This window comes from Callorhinchus milii, unplaced genomic scaffold (genome assembly GCF_018977255.1).
Source record: "Callorhinchus milii isolate IMCB2004 unplaced genomic scaffold, IMCB_Cmil_1.0 Scaffold2, whole genome shotgun sequence".
In the NCBI taxonomy this organism is placed as follows: domain Eukaryota; kingdom Metazoa; phylum Chordata; class Chondrichthyes; order Chimaeriformes; family Callorhinchidae; genus Callorhinchus; species Callorhinchus milii.
The window spans coordinates 120,726,649-120,747,169 of record NW_024704743.1 but is presented as its reverse complement, the minus strand read 5'-3'; the positions used below and the strand labels follow the sequence as shown (position 1 = coordinate 120,747,169).

Sequence of the window (20,521 nt, the reverse complement as noted above, 5' to 3'; positions counted from 1 at the left end):
GCTCTCACAACAATGCTCTGTGGCAGTGAGTAAAGCAAACCAGATGTTGGGATGTATCAAAAGATCAATAGCAAGCTGATATAGTGGGGTAAACCTGCCACTGTATAAGTCATTGGTGAGACCATACTTAGAGTGCTGTGTACAGTTCTGGTCACCGCAGTACAAAAAGGATATGGGAGAAATCGAGAAGATACAGAGGAGAGTATTCAAAATGATTGAGGAACTGGAAGGACTGGACTATGAGGTGCGACTAAGTAAATTGGGCATGTTCACGCTGGAAAAAAGATTGAGTGGCGACGTGATTGCTGTCTTTAAGATTCTAAAGGAGAAAAACAATATAGATCATGACAGGCTGTTTTAACTTGTCCAGAATAGTAGAACCAGAGGACACGGCCTGCGATTGAAGGTGGGGAATTTAGAACAAATCTACGCGAACACTATTTCAGTGAGTGAGTAGTGAACCTGTGGAAGAGGCTCCCTGGGGAGACGGTTGAAAAAGGAAGTGTTGATTCTTTCAAACACACATTAGACAGTTTTCTTTTTGGAAATAACATTATGGGATTTGGTACATAGGTAGTTCGGGACATATGTGCATGTGACCACCAGGAAGGTGGAAGACGAACTAGATGGACCTTGGTCTTTTTTCGTCTAGCATTTCTTATATTATGTTGTGGTTTTGTGTAATGCTGATAAATAAAAATGGCAATTATTTTGTTGAATCTTCATAGTAATGAAATGACTGCTACTTGTTCGCAATCGCCCCTTTGTCCAGGCTTATACATGAAGAATGATCTCCGACTCCCTCCGTCACCTCGTTCAAGGTCCAATCTCAAGATCTACCTCTTAAACATGTCATCTTTCCCCTCCCTATCCCCTCGGTTCCCACCACCAGCTTGGGTACCTTGGGACATTCTCCCGACAAGAAAGGCGCTGTGTCAATATCAATTTATGTGCATTGTATTCTTACGTAGATGCTATGGTTGGCATAGTTCTGGTTTCCTTATGAAGGATTCCCATTAAAAATTGTTATTTGCCGACACCATCAAAGCCCACAGGTCACAAAGCCTGTGGCAAGGAACCAGAGGGCAGATGACGACAATGGAACCAAACCCACCAAAGAGTCACTGCCTTCTACATGCCAATATTCTTGGACTCCAACCCGATTCTGTCTTACAATTTAAGAACACTCAGAATTATGGAAAATTCTGAGATTCAGCCATAATTTGGAAGATGGCTTTCTGCAGTTCTTATAAAGAACTGGCCTCCAAATACAAACTGAAATTAACAATTGTCCACTATTCATTGCAATCTTGAATACTGAGACAAGAAATATAGACTTCCAGCCTGCCCAGGTAGAATTTTGAGTCACCTCTAGGAAGAAGAAGAGATGAGAAAGAGAGAAGAGAGGGAGAGAGAAAGAGAGGAGAACGAGAGAGAAGGGGAGTGACAGAGCAGCGGAGAGCAGAAAAAAGGGAAGAAGAGAGCAAATGAGGAAGAAATTGGCAAAAAGGGGGTAAAAATTCTGGATTTTAACCCTTCGTTTCTGCATTTTTTCCCCCTAATAACATTAAAAACGAACAGTTGGTAAGAGAAAGCCCACCAACCCCGAACAAAAAGCCAAAGCGCCAGCTACACTGAGCCTGCACTGAATGCAGAGTCAGCTGGAAAATAACCCATCTAATATGTTTTGTTGTCCCGTTTGGAAGGACTGCTGACCACAGCAGAGCTGGCATGACGACGGGTTCCAGTTCAGAACGGTACGGTTTAAGCGTTGCATTGACATTTAATATTTGGTATGGACATCTAAACCCTTGCTGTCATTCAGCACCCCCTCTCCCCTCGTTCACATTTCGCTCATGTAATTAACAATCCAGGGGGTAACGTGTATTTGAGCTTCCATTTTCCCAATGCCTATAATGTGGATACGTCTCAAAATCGTCACATTCTCAAGTGCAGCTTGGCGCACAGCAAAAACTGTGCATTGACTGATTAATTGGGAAAATCTCCCTTCTCTTTTCCAACAGTGACCACCATTTCACATCTCATTCGAAGGACGGTATCTCCGATAATGAAAGACTGCACTGGAGCGGCAGCTCCAGGTGCTAATGTGGGGGTTCGAGCCCACAACTTTCTGACCCAAAGACAAGAGAGCTGCTGATTGAGCCAAACTAAATCCCGCTCATTCCTTCGGTCGAAATCGCTGCTTGTGTTGAAGGCTTACCTGGGATGGGTGGAGGTATGGCTCGGGTGAAGCCAGGTTAGTCTGGACAGAGACGCTCTTTTCCAAAAGCACTTGAGGGAAGCCCAGCCTCTCTAAAGTGCTCCTCTTCCAGTGTTTGCTCTCCTGTTGTGCCAACGCCTCGTCCTCGCTGAAAGCCCGGACGACAGGACCGGGCATGGGCAGTGGGAGGGCGCCATCGCTCTCGTACCCAGACACCTCCTTCTGTGAGTCCCAGCTGCTCCGCTGCCGGATCTGATGCAGCTGTTGTGCCTCCCGTGCCAGCCGGGCTTGGGTCAGGTGGAGGTCCGCATACTCTGCGCTGCCCCCGCGGGCAGCTTCCCCCTCCCCACTCTGGCTGTCAGCCTGGCTGAGCTGAGGCTTGCCGAGCGGTGAATGCCTCTCGTCCCCCAGCAGCCGCTCGGCGGCTGGGCTGATCTCCCCGCAGCTCTCCCCCGCGCCCCCGCCACAGAGCTCCTGTGTCAGGGAGGGCTTCCTGCTTTTCCTTTTCTTGGTGTTTGGGGAGTAGCCAATGGAGGAGAGCGAGTCATGCTGGCTGGACCACGACATGGAGTCCTCATGCGATTGCTGACCGGCCTGGTGACCGTAACGGGACTCAGAGCCTTCCAGCCCATTATAGTCAGTGGGCCTGAGCTCTGGCCGGTGAAAGTCCCTGACCAGCGAGTGGCTGTGCTGTAAAGTGTACGAAACATTGGACATGTTGCTCGGTGAATACCGGTGCTTGGTGCTAGATTTAAACTTGGGACTGGAGCCCGACTGCTCCACATAAACCAGCTGCTTGACCAGCTCCTTGCCAGCCGGGCTGTATTCCAAACTCATGGACTTCTCAGAGCATTTCTGCTTGGTGAGCACGAGCTGCTGGTAAGGGGAATTCTGGCCCTGTTTGGGGGAGTGAAGCATCACGTGTGGCTTCCGAACAGGTGACTTCTGAGGCGAGCCTGCCTTGTAATGGCTCATGCCCTCGCACTGCACTTCCATGGGCGGTTCGTCGTATATGGGTGCCTGGTACTCGATGGGAGGCTCCTCGTAAAGGGGGGGCTCATAGCCATAACGGGGGGACGAGGGCTGCGATTCAAACGAGTACTTGCGGTGCTGGGTGTGAATGGGGGAATGATAAGGCTCCCCTCGGGCCAGCACCGGGGAGCAGCCGCCCACGTGCTCGGCCCGTTTGAAGTACGGCGACTGTCTGCGTTCAGTGAAGAAAATCTGGGTGTCGCTGTCCGAGGCGAAGCTGTGGGCGTGAGGCAGTGGCTGCTGCCCTGAAGGCCGGCGGGGGCGGGTGGCCTGCTGGCTTTCAGTGCTGCCATTGCCCTGATGGAATAAGTAACTGGGTTCCCGGTCTGTAACTTTAATCAACATCCGCTCCTTAGTGCCGGTCATCCACCTGTGAGGCGATGTCCTGAAAGACATAGTTTAACAACATTACAACACAAATGTACATTTATAATAAGACGTCAATTTGAAACCTCTGAACGACGTGATAGGGCACTATATCAAATGCAAGGATTATTATTATTATTAATAAGACAACAGAGCAGCCACAGCGAGGCCCCACAAACAGCCAGGAGATGAAAACTGGCAGCTTCCCATTGTTGACTGCGGCAGGACACAGAACATGAGCGAATGCATTTACGTGAATGTACCAGTCACCTAATCTGTAATTCTGTGTCTAATTAATCCTCTGGGTGCACTCACATTGCAAGTCCTGTTTACGTGTGTCGCATTGTATAATAATCAGCTGCTTCAAATGAGAATGAACTGGAATTAAATTAATCCGACAGATTGGATCATCTTGAAAACAATTCACAGTTTGCGCAGCATGGAACACATCCCAGGTTTCAAACAGGTAAAAAGTCGTTCATAGCTGGGGTGAGACTGTGGAGGGGATATATTTCAGAAAGGTGGTTTAGGTGGTGAGGTCATTTTGATGGGCAGCACTTTTCAACCCCAGTGATTCAAATTAGCAGAGATACCTTTCCCAAGGTTAGGGATCCAAAACTCGGGGACATAATCTTCAAATTCAGGCTAAAATCAGAAAACATATCTTCATAAATGAGGAATGTCACAGAAGCCATAAATTTATGTCAACCTGGTTCAGTCAGGCTAGCACTCTCGCCTCCAAGTCAGAAAATTGTGGATTCAAGCCCCACTTCAGGACTTTGAGCTCACAGCCATGGGACGATCTCTTGATGTGAAAGGCACTGTATAAATGCAATTTGTTGTTGATTTTAAAAATGCAAGTTGTTCTTGATTAAAAGATTGGTCACGATTCATGATTTCTATACTGTTTAATAAGGAGAACAAGCAAACAAATGGGATTAAAAGATCAATTATGATTTCTCCCGCAAAATACAAAGTCAATCCACTATACAATATAATCTGTGAAGCGGTTTGAGACATATGTACGAGGTGAAAAAGCACTAGATCAAATGCAAGAATTATTATTATATTATTATGATTTATTATTATGATGGTGGAAAGGCTTGATGGGCTGAATGGCTTCCTCCTATCATCTGATATGGTCACTGCTCCTGCTGGAAAGGCAGGCAATGGGAACTGAGGTCATCTCAACAGATCAAAGGCAGAGACTGTCCTGTTGGCTGGGAAGAGCTCTGCTGAACCTGTGGCCTGCACTGGAGAAACTGGAGCAGCACCAGTGAAGAGCAGTACTGAAACTGCTGCATAAAAACATAAAATCTAATTTCACAGCAATAAAAGCCCAAGCGGCCAATACTGATGCAAGTTGTTAATGTAAGTGTGCAGATAAGATGCTATTTAGTGGCAGAAGTGCCAGTGTGACAATTAACACTGCTCGATAGAGACATATCGAGATGAACACAGAAGTAGAATAATCATCTGTCGACAATACCAGGTAGGTATCGCCCACAAAACAGAGTCAATTCGCTTTACACTATATTCTATGAAATGCTTTGAGACGACTCAACAACGCGATAAGACGCTATATCAAATGCAGGGATTATTATTATTATTTGTTAGGCGAACAATCTTGATAGCAATTAGTTAGGTTAAGTAAAGAGTTAATTTAATTGTTGACATTCTGTTAAAGCTCCGTGAAAGCTCAGGACAAATGTTGAGCAAGGGAGGAGGTCACTTGGTCTCTTGTGTCTGTGCAAGTGCTATCCCGATTTGTCCCTTGTCCTTTTTATTAACCCCACATTCCAGCTCTTTCCCCATATACATTAATGTTTTTTTCTACTGAAGTGCTTATCTGGTTTCTTTTGAATGATTCAATCCTGCCAGCTCTTTCCATATCAACCTGCCATCTGAGACACTGTCTTGAATGAGGGTTATTATATACACAGTAAATGCAAGTTGTTGGTTGTTGTTTGTGCCTGTCTCAAGATTGTAATGAAATGAACAGCAATATTCCCCACAAGGGAATCTGGCAGCAATTTCCAGAGAGCACAGGACCTAGTGGCTGAAGTTTCGGCGGCTGACAGTGAGATGGAAGGAGTGAAAAACTCACAGAAGACCAGACCCGAATCAGACAAGTGATGTTCTATCATAGAATCATACAGCACAGAAGGAGGCCATTCGGCCCATTGTGTCTGTGCCGGCTCTTTGAAAAGAGCTAACCAATTCAATCCCACTCCCCCACTGTCTCCCCATAGCCCTGCAAACTTGTCCTTCCCAAATAATTATCCACTTCTCTCTTAAAAGTTGTTATCGAATCGGCTTCCACCACCCTTTCAGGCAATGCATTCCAGATCCGAACAACTCGTTGTGTGAAAAAACTTCTCCTCCCCTCTGTTTCTTTTAACAACTATTTTAAATCAGTGTCCTCGGGTTACCGACCCACCCGCCAGTGGAAATAGATTCTCCTTGTTCACCCTATCGAATCCCCTCATAATTTTGAAAACTTCTATTGAGTCTCCTCTTAACCTTCTCTGCTCCAGGGAGAATAATCCCAGCTTCTCTCGCCTCTCCTGATAACTGAAGTCCCTCATTCCTGGTTCCATCCTGGAAATCTCTTTTGCACACGCTCCAATGCCTCGACATCCTTCCTAAAGTGTGGTGCCCACACAGTCTCATGTTGAGGCCTAACCAGTGTTTTATAAAAGTTCATCATAACTTCCTGACTTTTCTATTCTATGCCCCTATTTAGAAAGCCCAGTATCCCATTTGCTTTTTACCAGCTTTATCTCCCTGTCCGGCCACCTTCAAAGAGTGACTTATGTGAACCCTCAGGTCTCTCTGTTCCTTCACCCCTTTTAAAATTGTACCATCAGCTTATATTGCCTCACCTTATTCTTCCTCCCAAAATACTTCACTTTGCATTTCTCCACATTAAACTTCATCTGCCACATGTCTGCCCATTTTACCAGTCTGTCTATGTCCATTTGCAGTCTGTTACTATCCTCCTCACTGTTTACTACTTTTCCTAACTTAGTATCATCTACAAACTTGGAAATTGTACTCTCTATACCCAAGTCCAGGTCATTTATATAGATCAGAAACAGCAGTGGTCCCAATACCGACTCCTGGGGGACACCACTGCACAATTCCCTCCAGTCAGAAAAGCAGCCATTCACCACCACTCTCTGCTTTCTGTCTCCCAGCCAGTTCTGTATCCATGCTGTCACTGTCCCTCTAATACCGTGGGCTTCTATTTTGCGAGAAGAATGTCAACACCTTAGCTTGCAACCTAAGAGATTGCACTTCCCAGAGCGTACAGCCAATACTGATGCATATTCATTAGGAAATCACATGTGGGTTTGCAGTCAGTCTGAGACAATGTGCTTCTCAGTAGTGATGGGTCTGCATAAACAAGTGTTTTGCAGCTACACTATTAGAGACATGACCCCAGTCTTTAAATCCTGAAGCACGCATAATGCAGCCTATTTAACTGGCACCGTGAATCCAAAACAAGAGACACACAACCCTAAAATCAACACATCCCAGAGGAGAATCAACAACTTAATAGTACCTTTAATATAAAAGAAACAGCTCAAAGCGCTTTAATTGGAAACAAAGTGAATGCTATGGAGCCAAATGTGGCAGCTAACCTACATCAGCAGTCTTACAAACAATGAGTAGACAATTTACTAGAATTTGGGGGATAATTTAATAATAAAATAATAATCCTTGCATTTGGTATTGCATCTTTCATGTTAGGGAGACGTCTCTAAGTGCTTCACAAGATTTACTGAGAAGTAGAGTGACTGTATTTGCAGGCGAACACATCTGCCCAATTGCACACAGCAATGTCCCCCTAACAGCCATGAAATGAATGACTTTTTTTTTATTTTGGGGAGATTGTTGGGCAGGACAATGGGAGAAACTTCCTTCTCTTTTCAAGTCGCGTGGGATTTTTAACATCCCACCTGAACAGGCAAACAGTTTAACGTCTCAACTGAAGGATGGCGCCACCGATATTGCAATACACTCCCAGCATTGCAGTTGGAGTGTCATTTTAGACTATGTGAGTTCAAATGCCAACGTGAGGCTTACTGACACATGATTCAGATAAGCCAATAAAACCGAAGGGGGAAAAAAAATATCCACTTCACTTTGAAACGATAACAGCCTTTACGTACACCTGAATGGCAATGTAGACTAGACAGAAATTAATGTCTCAAATGAAAAAGTGCTAATGATTCTGGACAAAGTAAATGGGAAACAATAATTGAATAAGAATAATTCTGATGCTCCAAAATGACTGCTGGATACATTGGATCATTTTCTTACATACTGATGTTTTTACCAGCAGCCTGACCCTGACACGTGGTGCTCGATGCAAGATCAAATCCACCCTGAACCACCATCTTGATTTGAACACTGCATGTTTATTAAGTCACAATTTAACTCCCACTCTCTCTCAGTCAGCTCTGCAAGGCACTTTGATACTTCCTCCTGACATAGATAAATGTAAATTGATGTTCTTTCCCAGGACTTCACAGCTGTGAACCTCCCCACAATCGACAGCCTTTTAAACCCTAAGCTCAGAGTCGCCTGATCTCTCTGTCCTGATTTACCTCGTCTCCTACTCTAGGGCTCAGTTGTAGGGTTCTCATCTCTGGGTCAGAGGATGTGGTTTCATTGCAGGACTTGAGGTCACAGTCTGGACTGACATCTTTCCTATGCTGGGGGTGAGGAGTGAGGAGAACAAAAACTTGCGTTTATATAGCGTCCTTCACGAAGGGCAGCATCTCATCTACTATGGTCTAGTTTGACGCTGAGACGCGGAGAGAAGGGAGGCATCAGTTGAGGAAAGTCTTCAAGTGTGATCTGAAGATGGGTAAAGAGAGGGCAAGGCAGAGGGATTGAGTTCCAGAGGTTCAGGCCTTAATAACTGAAGGCACGGTTGCTGATGGCGTATCGGGGTGATCAGGTGACGAGCAGAAGGCGAAGGACGTGCATAGAGTGGGATGTGAGCAGGCTGTTGAGGTAGGGAGGTAATTTGTAGACAAGTACAAGGATCCTGAAATTGGTCCGTTCAAGAGAAGAGAGCAAGCACTGCACTGTTAGAGGTGCTGTACTTTGAATGAAATATTAAACTGAAGACCTGTCTCCCTGCGCAGATGGATGTTAAAGATCCTATGGCACTATTCAAAAAAACTAGATGCGCATATCCTGCTCCAATCCTCCAGATAAATTGATCATTCACTTCATTGCTGTTTCCCGGACCTTGCTTGGCAGAAAATGGATCTCATTTGCCTACACAGAAAAGTCCCTACACTTAATAATAATTACTATAAAGCGGTTTACAGTACAGGCACTATAAAAATGTGAGTTTTTTTTAATTTTCAGCTTCAATGGTGTCCTGTGCTTTGTGTTTTGGCCCTTCACCTGGGACTCTGGATTACATATAAAATAATACAACTCTGCTCAGCCCCTCAGGCCTTCAGCCCACACACAGTACCACTGACACTTCAGACCACCCACATTGCTCCTTAGCCCCTCTGCCATTCACACCGGCATCCTCCCACTGTCACAACACAAGGGCTGCAAATCCACATTGCATTGGCAGCTTTCCAGCCCGGTTGTTATAGTAACCACAGCATTAGCTGTAAAAAGCATTCTTGTTCCTCCCGATTTTTGATAATGGCACGTTTTCAAGCACTCCGAGACACTACCCCACATGAAGGACACAATATACAGGCTGCAGGTAGAGACAATAGGAGTAAATGTCCTTGACCCCAATGGTTGCTGAAAAAACACTGGGAGAAACTGGAGGAAATTCAAACATTAACACATTTTTCCCATGTGTGCAATATTTCATCAACTCAGTGTCTGCAAGCTGAATAACACTTGTATTTCATACAGCACTTCACCACCCCGCAACTTGTCAAAGTGACTCACACAAATTGCTTTGAGGTGTAGTGCCTCTCTGCCCCTACCCTTTGGAACTCCATCCCACAGTCCCTTCACCTCACCGTCTCCTTTGCTTCCTTCCTTTCAAGATCTTCACATTTTCGACCACCCTCCTACACCTACCTTCCCTGCCCTCCTGAGCCCAAACACCAGTGCCTTGGGACGTCCTCCAATGTGAAAGGCGCTTGTAAAAATGTAATTTGTTGTTGATGTTATGTAGGCAAACGCAGAAGCTAATCTGCGACAGCAACATCACCCACACCACCTTGAGAAAAACAATTAATTTCTAGTTTTGGTGAGTTTGGATAATGGAGGCTTTCAGCCAGAACAGTGGGAGAAACACCCGACTTGTTTTCAAACTAGTGTCATGGATACATAGTTCTGCAGCTATCGTCACCTAGAAATGTGCTGTTATGTCACAAGTTATCAGGCAGAAATGTGCTGAAACCCTGATATTATGTGGTTAGTTCCTTTCTTACTCAGCATTTATCTGATCTTGGAGGCAAAATGGTAAATTAATTATCATAATCCTTGCATTTAATATAGCGCCTTATCATGCCGTTGAGACTTCTCAAAGCATTTCACAGAATATACTGTAAAGTGAATTGACTGTATATTTTGTGGGTGAAACGCAGCAGCCAACTGCACACAGCAACATCCCACAAACAGTCATGGATTGAGTGACCAATTTTTTTTGAGGATTACCCCAAGACACCGATCTGCCAATCAACTAACAACCGGGTTCCTACTTACTGCTCGGTAAACAGAGGCATGAGTGGAGTAAGGAAACTTGTCTCGCCCCGCCCAGGAATCGAACTCGGGTCCTCTCGCTTGCGAGGCGAGCACAATGACCACTACGCAATGGGACTTCAGTATTGGGCGATTGGATAAGAAAGAAAGATGAGGGCACTTAAATATAAAGCATCAGGTGCCAGCCACCGCAACTCTCACACACGTCATTAAAACCCACAACCAAGAATTTAATGGATCCTCTCAGGAAGCTTGCGTTGCTGCTTTAAGCCTCATCAATGGCCCCATTGTCTTCTCTGAAAGGCTCTCATTACAGCTCCCAAATTGTTGCTGTGATGACATCAGCTCATTAAAATAAGCTGCGAGGAAAACAATTTTGTCAAGCCTTTCGAATTGGCTTTTATTCCTCACACATCCCCGGGTCTCTTACCCATTTCTCTTGTTGAGAATACCAGCACATGGTGACACTAACCCACCTCCTGCATCTTCAAAACCCACCTACAACTGCACACTTGCTACACACACTTGCCCGTCCTCAGGGCAGGTGGCATAGGTAAATAATAATAATCCTTGCATTTGATATAGCACCTGATCACATCTTCGATGGGTATGGAGACGCAGAACCACATTGCTACTTTGCACAGCCGTGGTCGGGCTGAACCCACAACAAATCCATGTTGTGTATTGTGTCTATTTTGCAATTTCTACCAACATGTAAGTGGGAACAAAGAGTTTGTTCTGGATGGTAGTTAACACTTGCAGAACTTTCCATATGTAGCCACTCAGCTGCTTTCGGTGCTGCCAGCACCAAAGGTTCAACTGTGGTTGGCTTCAATAATTCTTATGTGGCTCAATAGCATGACTAGTTCCTGTAAAAGCATTGCTTCCTCAATGACTGTTTGTAAAGCACCATCAGACATAATACTGACCTGTACAAACCACGACAGTTCCAGTTAGTCAGTGCTCTTGGTACAGCATCTCCAACAATATAACACACCCCCAGCACTGCATTGAAGTGTCAGCTTAGACTATGATTCCACACAGTTGTGCTTGAACCCACAGCCTTTTGACTCTGAGGCAAGAGAGCTACCACTACGCCAGGCTGAGTGCATGAATGGACACTGAGAGAAGATAGACATGTCTGGTGGGATTACAACTTGGGTGGGTTACACAGAATGCCCAATACCCATTGAACTGTAACGTAATTTGTAGAGGAGCAAGAGAATTGGAGAGGTGGAACCAAAAATTAACCAACCTTGGAAATGTCAGTTGATGTAGAATTTATAAATTATTTGAGCAAAAGAAGGATGTTTATCTTAACGCAGAGTTGGATGGGGCAATGTAGAGGGATCTAACCTGTACTCGGGACGTCTTCCCAACGTGAAAGGCGCTATACAAATGTAATCTTGTTGTTGTACTTGATCTGGGAGTGCTAGGTGCTGTCACCAGTCCACAAAATTGAAATGATTCCATTTCTCAGCACTGATAAACTTAATCTTGAACAGCAGAAAACATAGCACAACAAAGTTGTTTCTCACAGGCAGGTCAAGCAGGCGAAATTGATGCAGCATTTAACAACAGACTGGACTTACCTGATCACATCATCATAGGGATCCCCAGGATTACACTTGCCACCAAGACTAAAGGGACAAAGAAAGAGAAAAAGGTATTAATGGCATTAAAAGGCAGTACAATAATCAAGAATCAAAACAAAGTAGGGAGGGGATGAGTCCATTTCCTTCTCCCCCCACCCATTTCCTTTTATCCTGTCAAGGGCATTTCTCTGAAAGGTATGAGGGTGCGGCTGTTGAAAGGCCATGGGAATTTTGCACAGAACTATTCTATGGGGAACCAGTGAAATACAGGTTGAAACAAAACCCAAATATAACAAGCACCTTACAGAATGCGATGAATTAGAAATTAGGTGAATGTTGTTCTGGAGGTGAATGTGGCAGCAACATCCCACAAACAACAAGATGAGTAGCCATCAATTTGAGTTTGGGTTGAAGGAGCTATAATATAACCAAGTTTCTTTGAAATCGTAGTGCAGTAGAGGGGGAAATCTCCCCCTCGCCTACCTCTTTGGCTGCTCTCTCAGTCAGCTTTTCCCTCCCCAACCCCCTCAGCTCCCACACCCTGTTCGGGTGCCCACCCAATACTATGAAGCCCTTTGAGACGTCCTAACAAGAAAGGCACTATGTATTGCATTGTATTCTATCTGCATCACAAGACAGATAGCATCTAACTTAATGAGTCAATCAAAAAAATGATAATTTGCTAATTAATAAACGAGTATTTAATATAAATTGTTATACAGGCCAAAGCAGCAGCCAAGGATGGGGGTGATAGGGTCACGGGGACTAGTGCGGATAGGACATGGGCTGCAGAGTTCTGGATGATCTGCAACCTGTGGAAGGAGGAGTTGGGGAGGCCGACAAGCAGTGAGTTTGTATAGTCGAGCCTAGGGTTTCAGCGGCCTGCAAGATCCTCATGCTTCACTTTCCTTCACAATCTTCACACACTACCCGTGTAAACTCTTCGAGCCTATCCTTCTGGCTATAATCTCCTCTCCTCCAACTCTGGGTTCTTGCTTGATCCATGCTCCCTCTGTTTCACCATTAGCAGCTGAGCTTCAGCCACTATGCCCCCCAAACCCTCCGTCTCAGGCCTTCTCTCTTTGTAAACTCCATTTGCTCAGAAAATCTCTCTGCTGTATATGTCTATGATTCTATGATTTGAATTCTCCTGTATGCAAATTATTGTCACTATTTTGGTGTCAAAAGTAGGCTGACCACAGTACCTTACAGATAATTCCTGCCAATTTTGTAGGCAACTCCGACAGCACTTGCACACAGCAATGTCCCATAAACAGGTCCCACAAAGTGAACAACAGACTGAACTGAGTACAAAAACAACCTGCGGTAAATGGCACTTTCAGGAGCATGGTAATTACAGTATGAGGCAGCTTTTGAAAACCATCATCAAAGAATTATGCGAGAAGGAAGGAGTTAAACAGGTTCTATTCTCTGTGCACATATGAACCCCACAGCTTCTCTCTCTGAAGCACTAATAAGTACTTGTCCAGCCAGGTACCACCCTATTCATTAGATGTCAGCTTACAGGGATGAGGACACGTTTCCACCTCTAACTACTCTGAGTCAGAGACACTCAGTAGAAGCTACCAGCCATCTACCCCTCCTAGATAAGGAGCAGAAAAGGGGTGAGCGGTTAAATGGACCCACCAAGCTTCGACCTCAGCATTGTGTGTGTGTGTGTGTGTGTGAAAATGAGTGAGCGTGTGTGAGAGAGGATATATATATATATATTACACACGTGTGTGTGTGTGTATGTGGGTGTGGTGTGTGTTGTGTGTGTGTGGTGTGCGTGTGTGGTATGTATTGAGAGGAGAGAAATTGAGAATCTCCTATCCTCGCGTTATCACCAAGATGGAGTGTTAATGTTCAAGTGCCGTAACAAAGTGGTCTCAAACCAGTCGTTCTGATCTCAAAGCTCCAGGTTATAAACTACAACAAAATATAGCCACTCGGAGAAGTCTACGCATACTACACATGGGCTCCAGAGTGTATTTGAAGTAGAAATATTGCCACTGCACATGACTGCTCCCGAGCAATTGATAAGTAACGCTGGTCTTCCCCAACTCCCCCACCTCCCACACGCGCAAACACACACACACACACACACGTTTCACATTAGCACAGACCAAGCAAGACGAGAGATTATAAAAAGATTCTCCCCAGAGCATTGAAGATCACAACAAAGTCTCAGGTGAACAAGTCACTTTGGTTCATTTGATTGCATACTTCCAGAATACCCACCCTATAGTCCTTGCATTACATCATTACAGCTGTGTGTGAAAGGCTTCCAGAAAATGCATTTGCAGCTGTAAAATTGGAACTCCTTCAGAAAAATAAGGGTACAACGGTGACATGCTTAGCTACGGAATGTCGGAATCGAGCCCTCTGTGGCGGTCTCGGTATTCCGGTTCCTGAGCTAGGTGGGTCCACAGTACTCCAGGGCACTGCTGATGACAGCACAGCCAGCCTGGCTCATCGGCAAGACCTGGAAGGTCAGATCAATGATTGAGGGTGGGCAGGTAGTCATCCCACTCAACTTTTGTTAACCCTGCAAGCCAAAGCCATAACAGGTAGGGTTGTCCTAACTGGACAAGCAGTGGGAAAGCTTGCCAGACAGCAATATCAATGGTAAGCAATGAGGTTTTAGCTGATTAGATTCCAGCAGTACCTCAATGCACGCTCTGGGATCCCCAAGCCTTGGCTCCTATGCCTAATACTAATTAGGTAAGCAGGATGTGTCCCTCCAGGGAGAGAGTGTTCATTCCATTCCAACAATCTACCTCTGGAATTTCCTTGTGCAGGTCGGATGCATTGGAATTCTCAGTTTGGTTTGGAGACTCTTAAGCATGGTGATGGGTCTCCGCATGTGTCAGACATTCGGCTGACCCTCCAAAAAAATTCTGATACAGAGGCGAGAGTGCAACCAACTGAGCCAGGCTGACTTCTAAAGTAGAAGCAGATGGTTTACATTGATACACTCCCTACGTTCTACATTCATTTACCTCAACTTTGAGCTAGTTGTTGCTGGCTTTCTCAATTGTAGAGTTCAATTAGAAAGCCTCCGTCCTGACAGCAGTACTCAGGAGTACTTGCAGAGAAGCCCGGGCTGATCCATTTGTGGTGCTAATCGGATAGAACGTCTGACAGGTTGGATATGCGGATTACTGAGGCATTAAAACCCTACTAATTCAGGAATGGGAATGGTGCCACACTGATAAACAGCCTCAGGTCTTCCCACGGAGCCAGTGAGGCTGTCACCTGGCTTGAGAACACTCCAATAAGTGGGAGCCAAAGCAGCGGGACGCGTTCAGTTACAGGGGTGGAATGTGGCGATCGGGAAGTGAGAGAGGTGTGGGCTCAAACCCCACACTGGGACTTTGAGCTCACAGTCGAGGCTGACAGTCTCCAGGGTAATGCTGGGGAAGCAGTACGTTGTCAGAGATGCTGTCGTTCAGATGAGATGTTAAACCGAGGTCCTGTCTATTCTGGTGGACATTGAAGATACTGTGGGGATTATTGGGAAAAGAAACCAGGGAGTTTCCCCCGGTGTCCTGGTCAACAATCCTCTAAATAAAATTGGTCATTCACTTACTTCATGGCAGTTTGTGGGACATTTCTGTGCGCAAATTTACCCCTCGTCACAGTAAATCCTGTGAAGCATTTCGAAAAGTTTTGACAGTGCAATAAGGCATTGTGTCAAATGGAAAGATTACGGCTATCCACTACACCTGGGAATTAACACTTTTTGGGGGGTCAGCCAGATGTCTGACACATGCAGAAACCCATCACCATGCTTAAGAGTACCCAAACCAAACTGAGAATTTCATGCATCTCACCTACACATGGAAATTTCAGAGATAGATTGTTGTAAATTAACACAAAGAAGCCGTCTGCAGGTTAGTAGCGCGCTATATCAAATGCAAGGATTATTATTATTGTACTGTACTTCATTTACTTTCCCTTTAAGTAAGTTTGCAATTGCACCGAGATCCAGCACTGCCAATTTATTTCAATATAACAAATGTAGAGACACAGCTCAACACACAGCATGGATATTTTGCCAATGCTACAACCTGACACATTGCTGTGGTTCATACCATATAGTTACTGCCTACTGTGCGCATCTCTAATTGTTCAGCTAAGAATGGCTGTGGCAGGCACTGGGCGGCTCTGGGCTGACTGTTCATGCAGGGCTAACAATGACTTTACATCTAGCACTGATGCCAGCAAGTCAGACAGCGGTGACATCGACTGATTTTGCCAATTCAATTCAATTCCCCGTTCATTAATGCTGGGGATTCAAACTGCCCATTGAAAATTGTGATCACAATTATACTGAAATAGCAGTCTCTCTATTCCCATCAACGACCAATCGGTCGTTACTCCATAGATGTATGGTTCCATGGTAAGGTGGGTTGCTGTTATGGAACACCATTGATTGTCAGCCTGGCTCAATGGGTTGTACTCTCGCTTCTGAGTCAGAAGGTTGTGAGTTCCAGCCCTACAATGGACTTATATTGTTGGAGGTGCCATCTATTGGGTTGAAAAGTGAAACTAAGGTGCGGCCTGCCTTTTCAGGCAGATATAATAATCGCCTAAAGCTATTCAAAAATCCCTAATAATCCTCCAGACAAATTGATAATTTGTGAGACCTGGCTGTGTGCGAAGTAGCTACTGCTTTTTTTGCCTTTTACCTCATTCCCCCCTCTTCACCATTGATGGGACATATTTTTTGCCCACAAAATATATAGTCAATTCACTTTACAGTATATTCTGTGAAGTGCTTTGAAATGTCTCGGAAACACAATAATATCAAAAGCAAGGATTATTTTTATTATGCTTCAGGCCACTACGCCCCAAAATTCTGGAGCTCTTTGCCTCAATCCCTCTGCCTGGGGTTAAACTCTGCCACTATTTAGTACCTAGAAAAGCTACCCAGCGTTTGATTCAAGGACAAATTAGATAGATTTCTGCTGGAAAATAATATTTCAGGATACAGCGTATAGTTTGGGACACGCCATGTCAAGCGACTGCCAGGATGGTGGAAGGCGAACTAGATGGACCTTGGTCTTCTTTCGCCTAGCAAATTCTTTTGTTCTTATTCTCTTATGTGAAGGGTGCTAATGCAAGCGCAAGTTGTTGTTGTCGCCTTTTTTTCTTACAATATAATTTACACTTTTGCATGTCAGTAGGACATCCCAAAAACCAAACCATCCAGTGGTGATTCATCCACAAGCCAACAGCTTAACATCATCTCGATACTTTCATGGTGAAGTCAACTTGATTATGGATGTACAGTACAGAACATCACATGCTCAATGATGTCCAGCGAGGGGTGGTGGGGGGGGGAAGAGTTGAATAATAGCTACAGATTTGAAATGCTGCAGTTTTTCGTAACCGCTAAGATTAGCAATATAGACGTGGTATTAATGAGCCTCCATGTGACGGAGCATTAGAGACATCAAACGGACGTGGCAAGTGGCCATGAGGCTCTGTGACAAGAAAACATTCATCAGGCAGGAGGGAGGAGACAAGCATCAGTGAGACATCAAAGGAGACGAAAAGCAGCAGTTAGGACATTCAGCTGGTGACAGTGAAGGGGGTGGGGTGTGGGGGGGGAGGGGGAGAGAGAAAAGATGAAACGTGATCAACCAAGCAAGGCATGATTGTTGGGCCAAACAGACTCTTTCGACTTTCAGAAGCCAGAGCGAGATAATAATAAAATAATCCTTGCATTTGATATTAGACGTCGCTGAGGCTTCTCAAAGCACTTCAATTGATGTACTGTAAATGGATTGATTGTATACTTTGACATGCGCAGTCAGAGACCATATTCTCTAGCCTGAGCCCTCTACTCTGTCTATTGCTCATTTCTCACTCCCTCTGTCCCAGGAATGTTGGCTGAGCCTTCTGCCACTTTGCCCTCACTCTGTGGAACACTCCCCAAAATGCCTTCGCCTTTCATGTTTCTCCCAGTCTTCAAAACTCTGTAATTTTCCCGGGCAGGGTGAAACCGTAGGCAAGTTTCCTTACTCCACACGCCTCTGTTTACCTAACAGTAAGGAGGAACATGGTCGTTAGTTGATTGGCAGACACTTTCCGGGAGAAAAAAATTGGGTCACTCAATCCATGAAGGTTTGTGGGACACCGCTGTGCACAATTGGCTGCCACATTTCGCTCACAAAATACAGTCAATCCACTTTGTGATATATTCTGTGAAATTTTGAGATGCCTTAACAAGGCGTTATATCAAATGCCGGGATTATTCTTATTACAAAGTACACAGTCACTGTGCTTAGTATTATATAATACAGTATTAGTATATCCTGCAAAGTGCTTTGAGACTGTATCCTGACATAAAAGGCATTCTATCAAACTGATATATAAAAAACTCTTTGACCGTGCCAATATTTGATCTCAAACTCCCCTTTGTTGCGTCCCTGCTCAGTAATCGCCATTGTACGTGAAAGGAATTAAACTGTACAAGTAGTTGTTATATTATTGCAGGGAAGTGAAGCAAATGATAGTGGGACACTGCTACCCTCTCCCCCACAAAGAAGAGAAAACTTTCTGAAATAACATATTTAATTCTTCTCTGATCTCTGGATTCTTTGTTACTATTTCACGGGGATTTGTTCAGGCAGACAGTTGAGGAGCAAATCACTGAAATGGAACAAGAGAAAATATCTGCATGTTGTGTGATTTTGACAGCACAAAATGCAGATACTGTCCAATACACAGCATACTGCCGCAACACTGAAACAACATTTAACTACCACGCGCACAAGCCATTACTGCACGTAGAGAGAAAGAACGAGCTGATGAAGTGGATGCTGCACAGCATCCTGCCACAAAGCCAGAACATGAGCTGCCAGTAATTCCAAGCCGCTTCCAAGCCTCCTCAAATCTCATCCGTGGAGAACTTACAGGGAAATTCACAAAAGGAATATTGCTTAGTTGGGACAGAATCATTCAGGATTTTTAAGATACATAGATATTTGGGAAAGTAAGGTTTATGTAGAACCATAGAACTATAGAGATTTACAGCACAAAAGGCCATTCGTCTCATCGTGTCTATCCTGGCTCTTTTAATGAGCAATACTTTCAGTCTTATTTATCTAACCATTCCCCATACAACAACAACTTGCATTTCACACCGCGACTTATCACTTCGCCAAAACGCCTCAAAGCGCTTCACAGAATATATTGTAAAGTGGAGCGACTGTGTACTTTATGGGAGAAAGGTGGCAGCCAATTGCGCACTGCAGTGTCTCACAAACAGTTGTGGATTGAGCGACCAATTTTTGTTTTTACTTGGGAGCCCAAATAAGATACATGTTCCGCAATACTGAAACAACTGGACTGGACGGAAGTATGCAGTCATGTCCCTCAGGGGTCGGTATTGGAACCATTGCTGTTTCTCGTCTATATAAGTGACCTGGACTTGGGTATAGGAAGTATAATTTCCAAGTTTGCAGATGATACTAAGCTAGGAAAAGTATATAAAGTGAGGAGCATAGTAGCAGACTGCAAGAGGACACAGACAAAACACAAAATACTGCAGATGCTGGAAATCTGAAAACAAAAACAGAAGTCGCTGGGAACACTCAGCAGGTCAGGCAGCATCTATGGAGAAAGGAAAGTGAGTCAACGTTTCGGGTCCACAACCCTTCGTCAGACCCTTCATTCTAGACGTTTCAAAGCGCTTCACGGAATATACTGTAAAGTGAATTAACTGTATATTTGTGGGCGAAACATGGCAGCCAATTGCGCACAGCAGCATCCCACAAACAGTCATGGATTGAAATGACCAAATTATTATTGTTTATTTTTCTTGAAGGATTATTATCAGGCGTGTGGAGTAAGGAAATTTGCCCAAGGGTTCGCCCTGCCGGGAATCGAACCCAGGTCTCTCGCTTGTGAGGTGAGTGCTCTAACCACTGAGCTACAGGACTCCACAATGAAATTTAATGTAGAGAAATGCAAAGTGATGTCTTTTGGGAGGAAGAATAAGGAGAGGCAATATAAGTTGATGGTACAATCTTAAAGGGGGTGAAGGAACAGAGAGACCTGGGGTTTCATATAAGTAAATGTTTGAAGGTGGCAGGACAGGGAGATAAAGCTGTTAAAAAGCAAATGGGATACTAGGCTTTATAAATAGGCACATAGAATACAAAAGTCAGGATGTTATGATGAACCTTTATAAAACGCTAGTTAGGTCTCAGCGAGAGACTGTGTTCAGTTCTGGGCACCACACTTTACGAAGGATGTCAAGGCATTGGAGAGGGAGCAAAGGAGATTTCCAGGATGGAACCAGGAATGAGGGACTTCAGTTTTGAGGCAAGGCTAGAGAAACAAGGATTATTCTCCTTGGAGCAGAGAAGGTTAAGAGGAGACTTAATAGAAGTTTTCAAAATTATGAGGGGATTCGATAGGGTGAAGAAGGAGAAACTATTTCCACTGGCGGATGGGTCAGTAACCCAAGGACACCGATTTAAAGTAGTTGTTAAAATAAACAGAGAGGTGAGGAGAAATTTTTCAAAGTGAGTTGTTCGGATCTGGAATGCATTGCCTGAAACGGTGGTGGAAGCCGATTCGATAA

General features: G+C 44.6%; 1 protein-coding gene across 1 annotated transcript in view; it reads right to left on the bottom strand.

The window, feature by feature from the left end:
• arhgap39 (Rho GTPase activating protein 39) overlaps nt 1-20,521 on the bottom strand; it is a 159,404-nt gene that overhangs the window by 64,268 nt on the left and 74,615 nt on the right. The window contains exons 3-4 of the mRNA XM_007895064.2: nt 11,917-11,964; nt 2,222-3,638 (exon numbers count right to left, since the gene is read on the bottom strand). Of these exons, the coding sequence (XP_007893255.1) occupies nt 2,222-3,638; nt 11,917-11,964 (1,465 nt within the window). The remainder of the gene's footprint in view (nt 1-2,221; nt 3,639-11,916; nt 11,965-20,521) is intronic.